Genomic DNA, 15,934 nt, shown 5'->3' on the forward strand with positions numbered 1-15,934 from the left:
CACCACCACTTGCCAATAACTACAACATCACACATCACATCACACACAACACACCACCACATATCAATAACTACACCATCACACATCACATCACACACAACACACCACCACATACCAATAACTACACCATCACACACAACACACCACCACATACCAATAACTACACCATCACACATCACACACACTCCACACCACCACATACCAATAACTACACCATCACACATCACACACAACACACCACAACATACCAATAACTACACCATCACACATCACACCACACACAACACACCACCACATACCAATAACTACACCATCACACATCACACACACTCCACACCACCACATACCAATAACTACACCATCACACATCACACCACACACAACACACCACCACATACCAATAACTACACCATCACACATCACACACACTCCACACCACCACATACCAAAAACTACACCATCACACATCACACCACACACTCCACACCACCACATACCAATAACTACACCATCACACATCACACACAACACACCACAACATACCAATAACTACACCATCACACATCACACCACACACAACACACCACCACATACCAATAACTACACCATCACACATCACATCACACACAACACACCACCACATACCAATAACTACACCATCACACACAACACACCACCACTTACCAATAACTACACCATCACACACAACACACCACCACATACCAATAACTACACCATCACACACAACACACCACCACATACCAAAAACTACACCATCACACACAACACACCACCACATACCAATAACTACACCATCACACATCACACCACACACAACACACCACCACATACCAAAAACTACACCATCACACATCACTAACAACACACCACACCAGCACACAGAATAAATCAACACACATTACACACCACCACTACAAACACACCACACCACCACACACCACATATACCACGATACACACAAGTAGTTGGTAGCGGTACTACAGGACGAGGAATGGGTCTGGGTCTCCAAGATGGCGGCATGTCCGTTTCCGGGAGACGTGCACGCCTCCATGAGGACGCCACATCCATTTACAGGGGAGGAGGGGGTCATAAGAAGCGCTCGTAAAATATGAAAATATCAAAATTGAAAGAAGCGCATGTTAAATATTTTATGCTCATTTTTTTCTTTTTTGTAAAAAAAGAAGAAGTTGTACTGGTGGTGGTGGGAGGAAGGGGGGGAGGAGGAGGAGGAGGAGGAGGGAGGAGGAGGAGGAGGAGGAAGGGAGGGAGGAAGGAAGGGAGGGAGGGTGAGGAGGAGGAGGAGGAGGAGGAGGAGGAGGGAGGGAGGGAGGGAGGAAGGAAGGAAGGGAGGGAGGGTGAGGAGGAGGAGGAGAATGAGGGGGAGGAGGGAGCGAGGCAGGGAGGGAGGCAGGGAGGGAGGGAAGGGAGGGAGGAAGGGAGGGAGGGAGGGAGGAGGGAGGGAAGGGAGGAGGAGGAGGGGAAGGGAGGAGGAGAAGGAGGAGGTGGGTTCTTTGTTTTGGTTTGAGGGTTATCAAAGCAAAGGATGAAACGGTTCTTTCGGGAGAGATGGGTGGCCCTGAAAAGGGCCGTTGGTGTGGCAGGGTGTGTGTGTGTCGATGGCGTGTGGAGATTATGGATCACTGAGACGAGCTTATACACAGTCGATGACAACTGGAGAGCAAGGCTGTCCACAACTGTTTCTCTCCGTGATCCAAGGCCAACTGTACCATGCTCATGATGATCACACCGTATATCACAATGATCTGAGCAAAAAACAAGACTTCACTGCATGGTAAAGTCATGCTAAAACAACACCAAGGTGAGTGTCGGCGCTGGTGATGACGTAGTGCAGCAGCAAGGGAAGGTTCATCTGTACCCACGGAAGCTGAGAGGCTTCTTTGCAGGGGTGGCTGTGGTGGTGGCGGTTCTGTCATCGCGTGTGTCCACCCTCTGAATGAGTCTGAGTGACAGCATGCTCCTTATTTTATCTGTTAATGATCTGCAGGGATCCACGAATTAAAACTGGCAGGGTAGCCAGTCCATTTCACCAAGACCTCTTCTTGACCCTGTTTCGGTCCTGGATGTCTTTTCAGCACGCGATCCACGACATACACATCGTCTGTTTTCAAGATGGGTTGTATTTCTTCAGGGTAAAAGGTTCCTTGGAGGACTTCACCATGATCATCTTTGATCCGATACACATGAGGTGTTCTCCCTGTCACCAACCGGTCCACCGTAAACAGTTTAGTTGGGGAGATAACTTTTCTCAAAGGTGCCTTTGGTTTTGTTCAGGCGTACACGGGTGCCCGGCATTAAAAGAGAGGGGATCTTGTCTTGGGGGACGACAGTCTTTGTGTTGTTATTTTCTTTTTGCACTGCTGCCATTGTTGTTGTTCCTCCATGTAGTCTAACACACGAATGTCTGACTGAGGATCTCCTGGGATGACGTCCACAGGTTGCTGACCAATGGTCCGATGCACACGGCAACTTGACCAACTGGGGTAAGACTCTCAAATAGTGTCTGGTCCCATGCTGTGTAAAGTATCGCCACATTTTATTTTTCAGAGTCCTTTGAAACCGTTCCACCACGGCTGCTTTCGTTTCAGGAGTTTGACTGGTGTAGAAATGAATGCTATGCTTCGTCATGAAAGCCTGGAAAGGGCAGTTGACAAATTGTCTACCTTTGTCTGTTTGCAATTGAGCGGGGCGTCGGCCTTTGGCTTGAAGGTTTGAAACTGCTCTTGGCCTTCAGGCGTTGCACCCATGCCATCTTTGAAAACACATCGATCACGCACAGCAGATATTTGAATCCTTGGTTGTTGTCTTAAAAGGCAATCATGTCGCTCAAGTCTGCTTGCCACAATTCATCTACGCCTCCCACACGATAGTGGTCTCTCGGAAAGGAGCGTCTGGCTCGTTTGTGCAAGGTGTAGGTACTTTTGGTTTGCAACCAACGCTTGATTTGACTTTGCGATGGTATGGTTTTCTTCTTGCTTTTACTGGTTCTTGCATCTTAAGTGTGGATGCGTGCTGCTTTCCACAAAGGTCGCCAGCCTCCAAAATTTGCAGGATGTTCAGGATGAAAAAAGTTTTTTTCCAACCAGGCCGTCCAAAGGGAAGTAGGAAATCCTTTGTTTTGTTTCCCTGCAGCAGCAGAGGGAAGAATGCACTGTCGCGTCTTGGTCTGTTGCTTCATTTCTCTCAGACTGATGCCACTCGGTACATGAATGGCCTTTTTATAGAGAGGAGAGAGATTTCTTTTGTTAGGTGGTGCTAAAAGGTTATCCATGAACCTCGTCTGTTGATGAATCTGTCCTGTTTGGTATCAGACGGAGGTGGGGTCATCAACCATGGGGTTGGCATCTCATCTTTTTCTTCTTCCACTTGTGGATCAAGCTGTTGCAAAGGAGGTGGGGGTGGCATCTCATCTTTTTCTTCTTCTTCCGCTTGTGGGTCCAGCTGCCGCCGCCTCCTTCGTCTCTCTTTGTGACTTTGTGGGGAGAACTTGGGGAGGGAGAACTTGGGGAGGGGGAACTGGGTATTGAGTGTTTTGGTGTGGCGTGAGGATGGTGTTGCTGCTGCTGCTGCTGCTTCTGCATCCATTGCCATCGTTGAGGATTTCCAATCATTTCATGAGGGACATGATTGTTGGCCAAATGGTGACTCAAAATGGTCAAACCTGCAGGCCCCTGTTTGGTTTTGCCGTGACGCACTAAATCGTTGATCAAGTCCACCATGTGTGTGCCAGGGACAGGTTTCCCTTCCACGGTCAGAGTTCCCTCTGGAGTCCAACTCAAGTCAGGATTGTTTTGAATTCTTGTCATCAAATTCATGGCTTTACTGGACATGGCTTTAGGGACACTCATGACCACTTTGTCTATCACTTGTTGAGGAGGGGCAGGTCTACCTGTGGTGTCCATCGTTGATGGTGATGGCGGTGGTGGTGGTGGTGGCACTTTGGGTTGTAGCGGTTTGATGGTGTTGTTGTTGTTGTTGCGCTGTTGGCGCTGCAACTCTAGCATGCGTTGCAACAGTTGGTTGTATTCTTGTTCCTGCATGTGAAAAAGCTGCTGTGACCTCTGCATCAACGCGTCCATCTCTTCCAAATTTCGGAGACGTTTCTTTTCCAAGAGAGGGGTGTGAAGTGTCTGACGATGGCGTAGTTTGGTGGCCTGTAGACTTTGCCATGTGTCTTCAGGCACCAACACCATCTTGCGTGCGTACTTCTTGGTGGCACACCATTTATTACTTTCCTCCAAACAAAGAGGCTAGGGCAGAACCAATAAGAGAAGTTTACATTTCTTGCTTAGAGGTACTTGTTTTTTCATGAGCGTATTCAAGACTTTACCGTGTCGTTGCAAGTTTTGACGTTGAGTCGTGGTCATGGGAATATTGCCTGCATACAAGTTCACCACACATTCACAAAGGGCACGCATGAGATCGGTAGGAGCATGTTTGAGAATGGCTTTGCACATCGCTGGAGCAGCAGCACACAAATGACACAGAGCATGTTTCTGTTTCCTGAGGCACCGAGACTTCTTTCCTGCATGGAGGTGTTAGCCTGAATAAGGCACCTAATCTGCAGCTTCTCTCTTTTATCAGGCAGTGGCAGGAGGGAGTTGCAACTGTTGATCTGCCTTCTTGGACTGTCTTTGGTTCCGCATGTGCGCCAATCGTCTGAGAGCATCAGCTTGATACACTTTCATGACATTTTCATGAGCCTTTTCTTTTGGCATAGAAGTCATCGTTGTTGTTGTTGTAGGTCGGTGGCGCCTGGTGTTACCCTGTATGAGGAGTGGTGCTTGAAGATAATGTTGCCATTGCAACAGAATGCATGTCAAGACCCCTGCAAGTGTTCCACTACCACTGCATTGCATCAGGTAGCCTAGACGTTCATCCATAGGCAGACGTGGATTGACAATTTTAGTCAGGGTATCATTATGTCTCTGCAACCACGTCTTACGTTGAACTTTCAATGGGATGTGTCCTGCTCTCAGGTTCCGCACGACCATTGCCAACCACTGCAAAAGCCGATTTCTTCCTTTGATGGCAAGGGTTGTCGCATCCCTTGTCGGAAAAGTAGACGGTCTATTGGGGACTTCTGCTGTTGCAGACGTTGAAAGCGTTGAGGATCGAGTGGTGGCGAGGGTGGCGAGGGTGGCGTGGGTGCTGATGAGGAAGGGCATTGTTGTTCCTGACGATGCTTGTCCAAGGGTACCACCGAAGAGTAAGACGGGCCTGGCAGGGACTTCTGCTGCTGCTGCTGCTGCTGCTGCTGACGATGCATGTTCACAGGTACCATTGAAGAGGGAGACGAACCTGGTGGTGAACGAGTCTTGTGAAATGCAGAGGTCACAAGTCCCTGTAGCGATGAGGGGGAGACCATACTGTCACAGACATCATTCATCATCTCTTTGTCTTTGTTCTTTCCCTTTGTAGGATGAACCTGTTTCCGTCTTTGCCCTATGATGGACGTAGGTCAACTGAAGGAAGGTCAGGGGGTTCACCTGTTTTTAGGAAAGTCTCTACATCTCATAGGTTCGGCACATACATGAGGGGCGTCTCGGATCTCGAAAACAGGCGGGCGCGTACGTGATGGTCTTGCAACGTGGTGGGTTTCAAATCCAAGAACAGGTAAGTGTAAGGCTCTCGGGTGGCATCTTCATAGTCTTCACGCAGAAAAGGAACTATTCCTGGAAACACCTGGCGAGCCAGATTGTCGATCTGCGATGCATCTCTCGGATTTTTAAAGAGGACCGTGTAGTGAGCATTCAGACTGATGGTGCGATGTTGCGGCGATTGAGGAAACAAGTTCTGAGTGAGATACAGCACGGATGTACTTCGGTGATGACTTTTCTTGGTGAACCATCGCGGCACTTCCGTTTCTTCTTCTTTTGTATTGTCCCCCAGCAAATCATCAATGACCAGCCAACGCGGGGCCACCCCTTTTTCGGGCAAGGCACGATCCGCTTCTTTCATGCTGTACACAAACTCAAGAGCAACCCCTAAGCGCCTGCCATCTCTTCCAGCTCATGTTGAAGCAGTTGCCATTTGCTGTACACCCACACAAGGCGATGGGGTGGTGTATCCAACACCTTGGGGCAATTCATCTGCTCCATACATGATTTCACAAAGGAACTTTTTCCTGATCCCGCGGGTCCCGCAATGAACATCCTAAAAGGATGGCGTAGGGTCAAAGGGGAGGTCATGACCTCTTCATCATCATCCTCACCACGTGACGCCATCCTGTGCTCGGGCCGACTGACACCAGGCAACTGATCCTTTCAAGCATGACCTTTCTCTTTTATCTTGTTTTCCTATCTCTCCCATGACCCATACAATTTCCTATGGAAAAGAAACACAATGGTCTGTCCGGTTTGGAAAACCGCGGCTCAGACCAGGTGCTGGAATGGACCCATCACCGCCATACGGTTCGACCAATCAGGAAGCAGGGTTTCAGTGCCTCCCCTATAAAAAGAGCGAAGCCACGCACACCGTCACAGTCCGAGCACTGAATGAGAGATTATCCATGTCGTCTCGATGCAGCTGTCTGAAGTGTCAGACCAACAGTCAACAATGTCCGTGGATGAGTAAAGTCTATTCCTGGACAATAGTGGCCTACCCACCGGATGAATCGGAGACGATCTTATCGCAGAGCCCACACTGGTTTAAGAACAAATCTGAGGCTATTGCAGCATTACAACGAACTATTCAACGCGGAATTGACGTCCCCGACTATTGGGGTGGTCCGTATCATTATCTAGTATCGAGATCAAGGAAAGTAATGTAAAACAGTAACAAGCCTCGTTCAGCTTGTTTCCAGTTTGTTTTGTCTTATGACCCCCTCCTCCCCGTAAAACGGCGTCCTCTTGGATGTGCGCACGCCTCCCGGAAACGGACATGCCGCCATCTTGGATGCGCGCGCCACCGGAAAAGGATGTGCCGCCATCTTGCGCATGCGCAGACCCATTACTCGTCCTGTAGTACCGCTACCAACTACTCACACAACTTCATTACCACCATATACCTCACTACACACCACAACTCACAAACACACACAGATTCACAATAACTTTCAAGAATATATAATGGTTGGCTTCGTTGTCATCTCTCTCTTTCAGTATCGAAATGGTCACTCAGGTAATGACTCAAAACATTTTTCAGTTTGCATACATTGCCACAGCCATAGTACACTAGTATGTGTATCGGTGTCAAATTTGTAAATATTGTGTCATTTCATTGAAGTTTACAAGTAAAATAACATTAGCCATTGGCTCAATATCCTAATTGTAAGAGAACATGGGTGGCCAGTCGTCTATGCTTCCCTTGGACAGGCAAGAAACCTATGATCTGATCGTGGGTTCGAATCCTGGATCGCCCCGATTATCTTTCTAGATTTGTCAGCATCTACCCATGCTCTTGGGTTCGCCAAAAGTGATAAGCATCTAAGACCTGTATAGTTTGGGCTTTTCCCCCACATTAAGCTGACATGGTGTGATATTACTAGAACGAGCAAACAGCGTTACAACTATCCCCAGACATAGGGCACATCAGAATTTTGTTTGTTCATATGGTAGTGAATAGGCACATGGACCACATTATGTCATCAAGAAAATTGATTAAATGTGAAATTATTACACACAAAAGGCCCCTTCTCTGGAAATAATAACTGATTAAGTATCTTTAGAAGTTTCTGAGAAAACATGTCTCCATTGCAGATATATTCATATACTGAACCGCAAAAGAAACATCACCCCAAGTAACATTCCATGAGAAGTTGTCATTTAAATATCTGGGCATTTTTTGTCAAACTTTCTAAAATTTAACATTACCGTGTCCAGGAAAATGATATTTGATGATAAAAAAACCAATCGCCCAAACGCATCACGGCAACGGCCGTGGTAACCTCATGCACGTGAGTTCCATGCAAATTGAAATGCACATGGGTTCCCCAATTTCAGCATTGTTTTACTATGGAGAAGAGTCCTCTCCTCAGACCAGAGCCGTTTATTTGTAACAGCAGATGGCAGAGAGAGAGAGAGAGTCTGGCGATGCCGTGGGAACATTATTCGGATATGCTTGTGTTGTTTAGAGAGACTCGTGGGGTGGTCCGAGCATCATGGTGTGGGGCGGAATTGGTCTTGTACAGAGGGTCGGACCTATAGTCTTCAAGAACATCGGTCCAGGGAGAGGCAATGGTGTCACAGCAGCTCGAGCATTGATCAAGTCTTGAAACCACATGTTATGCCTCATTTGGCACGTCGCCGAAACCACGAGTTTCAGCATGATAACTCCCGCGCCCACACTGCGAGAGCAACAAGAGACTTCCTCCAGCAGAATGGCATCAGAACCATGCAGTGGCCTGCCTGCAGTCCCGATTTAAATCCCACTGAGCACCTGTGGGACGAGATTCAACGACGGCTGAATGACGTCCGACCAAGGCCGACAACTGCAGCTGAACTGCGTCAGGCGTTCCTCAGAGTGTGAGCTTAAGTGCCTATGGCCTTCACCAACCGCCACATCCATTCCATGTATCGACGTTGCATGGCAGTCATTAATGCACATGGCGGACACACGAGATACTGACTTGTGATGCCATTTTCTCAGCGACTGGTGTTGCGTTTCACTTTAAGAACATTTGACACTTTAATTTCAACCTTGATGATCAGTTTTGCCAACTTTCATCTATTTAATATGTGTCAAAGTATGTTAACAGTGTTTGGGAAAATAAGTTTTTTCATATATATATCCATGGTGACCTTTCTTTTGCGGTTCTCTATCTAATAATATTCAATGTTGCCTTAAGCCCACTCACTCCTAATTTTAAGTTTACATAAAAGGGGATTTGTGTCATTTGAAAATTGCAGATACATACATGGCAAATGCCTACGTGGAAGTTATGGACAAAGATATCAGCCTCTGCTCTGATGTCAAGGTGGAGTGGTGTGGAAATGTGTCCAGCACCGTTGCCAGTGGGGAGAAGTTCAACTTCACCTGCAATGCCACATTCCCCATCCGCTTCGTACGTGTCACAAGACGAACTACAGGAAATAATTATTTAGGTATCGGCCAAGTTGATGTTCAAGGTGTCGGGGCTACAAAGCGATACCGTGAGTATGCTGCTTGTAGATTGAGAGCGTAGCCCTGTTGCCTTCACAATTTGCACACATTTACAACACACTACGTGACCAGAATTCACAATGCTAAGCACAGCATTCTGAGAGTGGCATTGTTTTGCAATGCTAAAGCATTCTGATCTAACAGCTCCAACCTGGTTCTTCCTTGATTCTCAAGTGATCTCAGTTTTATACTCAATGTAAACCTACGTTTCCCTGGAGAATGTTCAATATCCTATCCTACATTCTTGATCTACACACATGCTTCAATTTTCAAAAGCACGACTTCACTGAGAGCAACAATCAACCACCGAGCTTGTTGCTAACCATTGGCTCTTGTCCACCAGTTCAGTTTGTAATCATGAATGTCATTTCATTTAATGATGTCAATTGAAACCACTTTTATCCAATCTCATTTAAAACAGATCTTAGTTTTCGCTACCGCTGAAGACATCCCATTACGGGTGACGTCAGAACGACCTTTCGCGAATTTTGAAATGGCCGACAATAAATCGACATTAGCCAGTCAGAAGGCAGCTTTCTCGAGCTTTACGATACTTTTATCAAACTGGGGACTAAGCTTCAAAACTTATTTTGACGTATTCTCGATTAAAAAAAATTAAAACTGATAAGAAGAATATTCTGGAATGGCTTATAGATGGCCTAGATCGTATGGATATAATCATAAAACCTTTAACTGTGGTTCGGAATACCCCATGTTAAATATTTCGTGGTTGCATGATTAGAAAACACATTCCGACTGTCACTTTCATGATCTGGTAAGCGACGCTCTGATTGGTTGGATGAAACGTTGTTCTGACGTGACGGGATGTCCTCGGATCTTTGTTTAGCGACAGCGAGAACTACGTTCTGATTTTAATGAGATTGCCGTTTTATCAGACTTATCTACAAACTTAGTTTTGGTCGCATCAGGCTTTCATAACTACACTCAAGCAGCCAATCGTGATGTGAACCATGTGCAATAATTATTATTCAGTCAAAGCAAGACATTTATAAATCAAGGAAAATAATTATATACGATGAAGTAACCATACAACACTGGTTCTACCCCCTTTGTACAGCACAAACGGTAATATTTCAAATCAGAATGATAATAAATGCAGATAGGTGTTTATACGCTGAGCACAATTTCTAACCCTCACCTCCATCTCCTCGCTAGGTTCCTACTACACGCCCACAACAAACAGGAAGGTGTCCATCCCATCCTTGACTACATCAGCCGTAACAGCCGGGCAATGTGGCATCCTTTGTCACCAAAACCATTCATGTATCGACTTCAGCTACAGCAAAACTGCATCGACTGACGCTAACTGTCTGCTATCCAACAAGGAAGTGCCTCAGAATTCTGTGGCAAACAATGCCTGGACCATGTACACCCTGAACAACTGCCTGTAAACACCTGTTATAAGGTTAAAAATGCAACTCAAAAACATTAGAAAATGGTTACCGTTATAGCTGCAATGAGGAGTTGCATTAGATATAGTTTGTGACAGAAATTTTAGTTTGAAAGGAATCAATAGATAACAGACATTTCACATTTATCACAAGTGTATTTTGGACATTTCATAATTATCATTGGATTGGTTCCTGGTTATCGTCCATGAGTCACAAAATCAATAGAGAGATGAGCAATCTGGCACGTAGGCTTCTGTATTTTTCCGATTACGACACACATGAGTTCATGGTCAGATCTAACTTTTAACGAATCAAAATGAGGTATTGTGACATGTGACAAAGACAGGCCAGGCCCGATCACTATAAAATGACACCTTCAACATTAGGAGAGGAGAGCGCGGTTTGCAATCGATCGAGTCGAATCCCGATCGTTCTAAGTTTCCCTAGTTAGTGACGAGTCTGGCCGGCTTGATCCTTTCCTGTATTTATAGATGGGCTGAGAGTAAGTAAAACTATGTGAGTATAAAACTGGTGTTGCATTTCTTTATTATGCGTGTGTGAATGCTGATAGAGACAACCTGGAGTAAGTGTCGTTGGACCAATCACTCCTGGACGGAGCCGAGCCGCGGCGGATAAGTCGAGTGGCAATGTTCTGGCGTAATTGACCACGATGACCAGGAACGGCAATACATTTAGTAACTGTATTAGGGTCGCATTGGACGCATGAAAGCATTTACGACACACCCAAGACACTGGACAACTGCCTAACTCCCAACTCAAACACCCAACTCAAACTGGAACTCTGGATGGAAACTTGGAATCTGACTAGAAGTGGACTACAGCTATGAAACCAAAACACTTTTACTATTCATACTGTTATCCAGAGAACTTAAATGTACATTCGCACGAATCAGAACATTTGTAGTATGATTGCTGGAGCTGAAATATATTTTCGAATTCTGTTCGTTTTAACATTGACATGACATTGAGCCGGACAACTATCAATTGCAGGGAACCTGCGCTTTCGCCGCAACCGGGAGTTACCTTGTTATTGGTAACTCGACATTCAATTTGCAGCATTAAAATGCTTTCGTATGGCGGATCACTATCACTATTTCGCTATCCGTCATTCAACGTACGACATAAATGTACAATGTTATGGCGAATGACGAGCCTTTCGTCATTCGCCGTTCGAATGTATACTGAGCAACAAAAGTTCCTGTGACATTGAATAAGATTTAATGCAAAGTTATGTTTTTTACCAAATCTGAACAATTTCTGAAACAAGTGTTCAAATGGTTAATTTGCCATACTGACTACAGAAAATGCGTTAAATCATAAAAAAAACCATGAACATGCCAAAATATCAATTTACAAATCAATAGAGTGTTTGTCCACCTCTGGTTGCAATGCAAGCAACACATCTTCGTCTCATGGAATGGACCAGGCGACGCAAAAAGTCCTGTGTCCATATCTGCTGGAGAATGTTTCGAAGTTCCTAGAGTGTCTGTGGAACACGTGTTTGACATCGAAGGCGCCGATCCATCTCATCCCACATGTGCTCGATTGGTGAAAGATCAGGGTAGCGAGCCGGACAGGGGATAACATTCACGTTGTTTTGTTCAAGAGAATCCTGAACGAGTCGAGCAATATGAGGCTGGGTGTTTATCATGTTGAAAGGTAATGCCTGTTGAAAGGTAATGCAAAAGCGGTAGAGCAACAGAGCCGATGATCACATCGCGGTAGCGCCATCCATTGAGATTTCCCTCTACCACTATCAAACGGGTCCTCTGTCTTTCTGTAACCCCATCCCATACCATAACGCTGCCGCCCCCGAACCGATTTCCTTCCATGATACAATGATTGATGTAACGTTCACCTCGACGCCGATACACTCGAATCCGTCCATCGCTGTGGCTGAGGTGAAAACGAGACTCGTCAGTGAATAGAACCTGTCCCCACTGCATGGCCGTCCAGTGAAGACGCTGTCTGCACCACTGCAGACGTGCTTGACGGTGGTTTCCTGTCTAAATTGGACGTCTCGCGGGTGTTCTGGCGACAATCCCTAGACACCTGAAGCGACGACGTACGGTTTGTGAAGGCCAGGGATGCTTCTTGCAGTCACTGTTGCTGGCTGGAATCGTTTTTGTAGGTGTGTTGTTCGAATCCAGTTGTCTTGTCGATTATTAGTTACGCGTGGCCTGCCACTCCGAGGATGGTCTCTGACTGCATTCGTCTGTTGCCAACGTTGCCATAAACACCAAATAGTGTTTCTGTGGACGTTAAATTGTCTTGCAACATCACGTTGACTCGACCCTGCTTCTAGCATACCAATGGCTCGCAGAGGCTCAATTTCGGACAGGCGTGGCAATTCGTAATGCGTAATTTTGTTAATTTTCTGAGTGGTTGTTGTCAGCACGATGCTGAACGATGCATATGGAATCCCGTTAACGCACACGTTTTTATACCCATTATTGGGTAGTGATATGCAAGGGGCTTGCATAAAAGTGAACTTTTGCATGGAATGCATGCCTTTCTGTAGCAGTTGCTTTTTTGTGACTTGATTCCATACATGTACTTCAATATTGAAAACCAAACTTTTAATTGTTTGAAAAATACACTAAAATATTGGTGTCACAGGAACTTTTGTTGTTGAGTATATATTAAAGTTGTGATTTGAATGACGAAACAAGGAAACATTTCGTCATTCGAATGGATGATAATGTATGTTGAATGACGAAAAAAAAGGTTTTTCGTCAGTCTAATGACGAATGATGAATAACGATTAACATGCTAACTTCTTGCTGCCCACAGTCACTGTATAATTGTACAGAACTGAAATGGGAGAACATCACTTCCAAAAGAAAATCACACCCTGAAGAATATATACAGTAAACTAACGAACTCAAAGGGATCAATATCCTTTGTTCGTTATAACCGGAGTTCGTTATAAGCGTTCACATAAAGCATGCCGCAAATGACCGGGACCAAACGGTATTTAAACTTCTCAATACTTTCTGTTTCAACTATATATCCATTTAAAGTACGAGCGACGTTTAACAAGCAGGACTCTGTCCCTGAACCGCGTGTTAATATTTCAAAAACAACTACCCGAGAGACGGTTACCACAGCACTTAGCACTTTTTTCATAACGGCCCTCTGAGACAACAGAGTTGGTTGGTTGGCTGGTTTTTTAACGCCGCACTTAGCAATATTCCAACTGTATGACGACGGTCTGTAAATAATCGAGTCCAGACCAGACAGTCCAGTGATTAATACCATGAGCATCGATCGATGCAATTGGGATCGATGACATGTATCATGTAAGTCAGCGAGCCTGACCACCACCATGGGTTGCTGAAGATTTACTCTACTCCGGATCTTCACGATTCTAAGACAACAGAGACCCTATTGTGTCACGACTACAGTTCAACCAATGAGAGGCTAGCTACTATCACAAACATTCACCTGTAGGCATTCCGATGGGATCAAGGGACAGAAAGCCATCCCATATATACATGCTGGCCGAAAGACCAAAAATACAGTCTGGTTAATATATGGGAGATTGCTGAGAGTGCTGTTGTCTGCTGTTGCATGCACCATAACGGTATGGATTGTTGCTCATGTTATCAACCTTTGGTTTGTCGGACTTTGCTTGCATGGATTATCTACATACCACATGATGTAGCTGGCACGTATTTGGTCGGGTTTGGTTGGTTGGGTTGGTTTCTCTGCCGCTTAAAGATGCTATTGCTCTACGAAAGGTGCATTCATTTGCTGTGTGAAGCGGCAGAAACATATCTGAAAAATAGCGGTTTATAGAAAGTTTTGACACTGACCCAAAGTATGAAGTGTTTATACAAACCATTTCGTTCCTTCTGTTTTTAATTTACTCCACCTAGGTCTCATTTCATGGCATGTTAATACAACCATTCACCTGTATATCGTTTTCTACAAAGTTTGGGTCTCGAACTTACAACCTCTGTGTTGCATCAGACTTTGGGTGAGTATCAAAACTGGGTTTCTGTATATATACCGCTATGTTTCCAGACAGTGAGAGAAAGAATACCGAAAAGGCCATTACAGAGAGGACAGGCATTCCACTATACCAACTGTTTTCCATGTTTTGAAAAATATCGAGAGTGGATATGAAATTGAGCCCAAGACGAGGATGACTTTGCGTGACATAGGGCGACTTGGTATATTGGCGTCTATAACAGTTCTTGTTTCTAAAGAAGCAAAATAAGAATTTGCATGCAGTGGCTTGGTAGAAATCATGAGGAATTCTATCACCACTCCCAATACATGAACAACAAGAACGACGTTTGACCTGTTATTTTGAGCATAGAATTGTCAAATGGGACAATGTTATTTTCTCATATGTGCCCAGGGCTAAGGACAGAGTTGGGGGAAACATACCCTAACACAACTAATCCTAGTTATCGTAATGGGCTCCCAAAGGCTAAGGATAGAGTTGGGTGACATACCCTACCAGACCTAACCTTAGTTTTCGTAATGGGCTCCGAAGGACTAAGGATAGAGTTTGGTGACATACCATACCAGACCCTTTCGTAATGGGCCCTCAAGGGCTAAGGATAGAGTTGGGTGACATATCCTACCAGGCCCTTTCGTAATGGGCCCTCAAGGGCTAAGGATAGAGTAAGAGTCACAGGTCCTACCAGAACTAACCTAGTTGTCGTACTGGGCTCCCTAAGGCTGAGAATAGATTTGGGGTCACCTATCCTACCAGACCTAACCTTAGTTATCGTAATGGGCTCCCAAAGGCTAAGCATAGAGTTGGGTGACATACCCTACCAGACCTAACCTTAGTTTTCGTAATGGGCTCCGAAGGACTAAGGATAGAGTTGGGTGACATACCATACCAGACCCTTTCGTAATGGGCCCTCAAGGGCTAAGGATAGAGTTGGGTGACATATCCTACCAGGCCCTTTCGTAATGGGCCCTCAAGGGCTAAGGATAGAGTTAGAGTCACAGGTCCTACCAGAACTAACCTAGTTGTCGTACTGGGCTCCCTAAGGCTGAGGATAGATTTGGGGTCACCTATCCTACCAGACCTAACCTTAGTTATCGTAATGGGTTCCCAAAGGCTAAGGATAGAGTTGGGTGACATACCCTACCAGACCTAACCTTAGTTTTCGTAATGGGCTCCGAAGGACTAAGGATAGAGTTGGGTGACATACCCTACCAGACCTAACCGTAGTTATCGTGAAGGGTTGGTTTGCTTGTTGTTAAAGCCGAACTCAGCAATATTCCAGCTATATGACGACGGTCTGTAAATAATCGAGTCTGGACCAGACAATCCAGTGATTGATATCATGAGCATTGGTCCACGCAATTGGGATCAATGACATGCATCAACC

At 45.5% G+C, this 15,934-nt stretch overlaps 1 protein-coding gene across 1 annotated transcript in view; it reads left to right on the forward strand.

Moving 5' to 3' along the window:
* Window positions 1-11,064, forward strand: part of LOC124113574 — a 47,406-nt gene extending 36,342 nt beyond the window's left edge. Inside the window, exons 3-4 of the mRNA XM_048391266.1 lie at window positions 8,889-9,131; window positions 10,318-11,064. Of these exons, the coding sequence (XP_048247223.1) occupies window positions 8,889-9,131; window positions 10,318-10,553 (479 nt within the window). The 3' untranslated portion in view covers window positions 10,554-11,064. The remainder of the gene's footprint in view (window positions 1-8,888; window positions 9,132-10,317) is intronic.
* The last annotated feature ends 4,870 nt before the right edge of the window (window positions 11,065-15,934 follow it).

This window comes from Haliotis rufescens, unplaced genomic scaffold, assembly GCF_023055435.1.
Source record: "Haliotis rufescens isolate VD_foot unplaced genomic scaffold, xgHalRufe1.0.p SCAF_9, whole genome shotgun sequence".
In the NCBI taxonomy this organism is placed as follows: domain Eukaryota; kingdom Metazoa; phylum Mollusca; class Gastropoda; order Lepetellida; family Haliotidae; genus Haliotis; species Haliotis rufescens.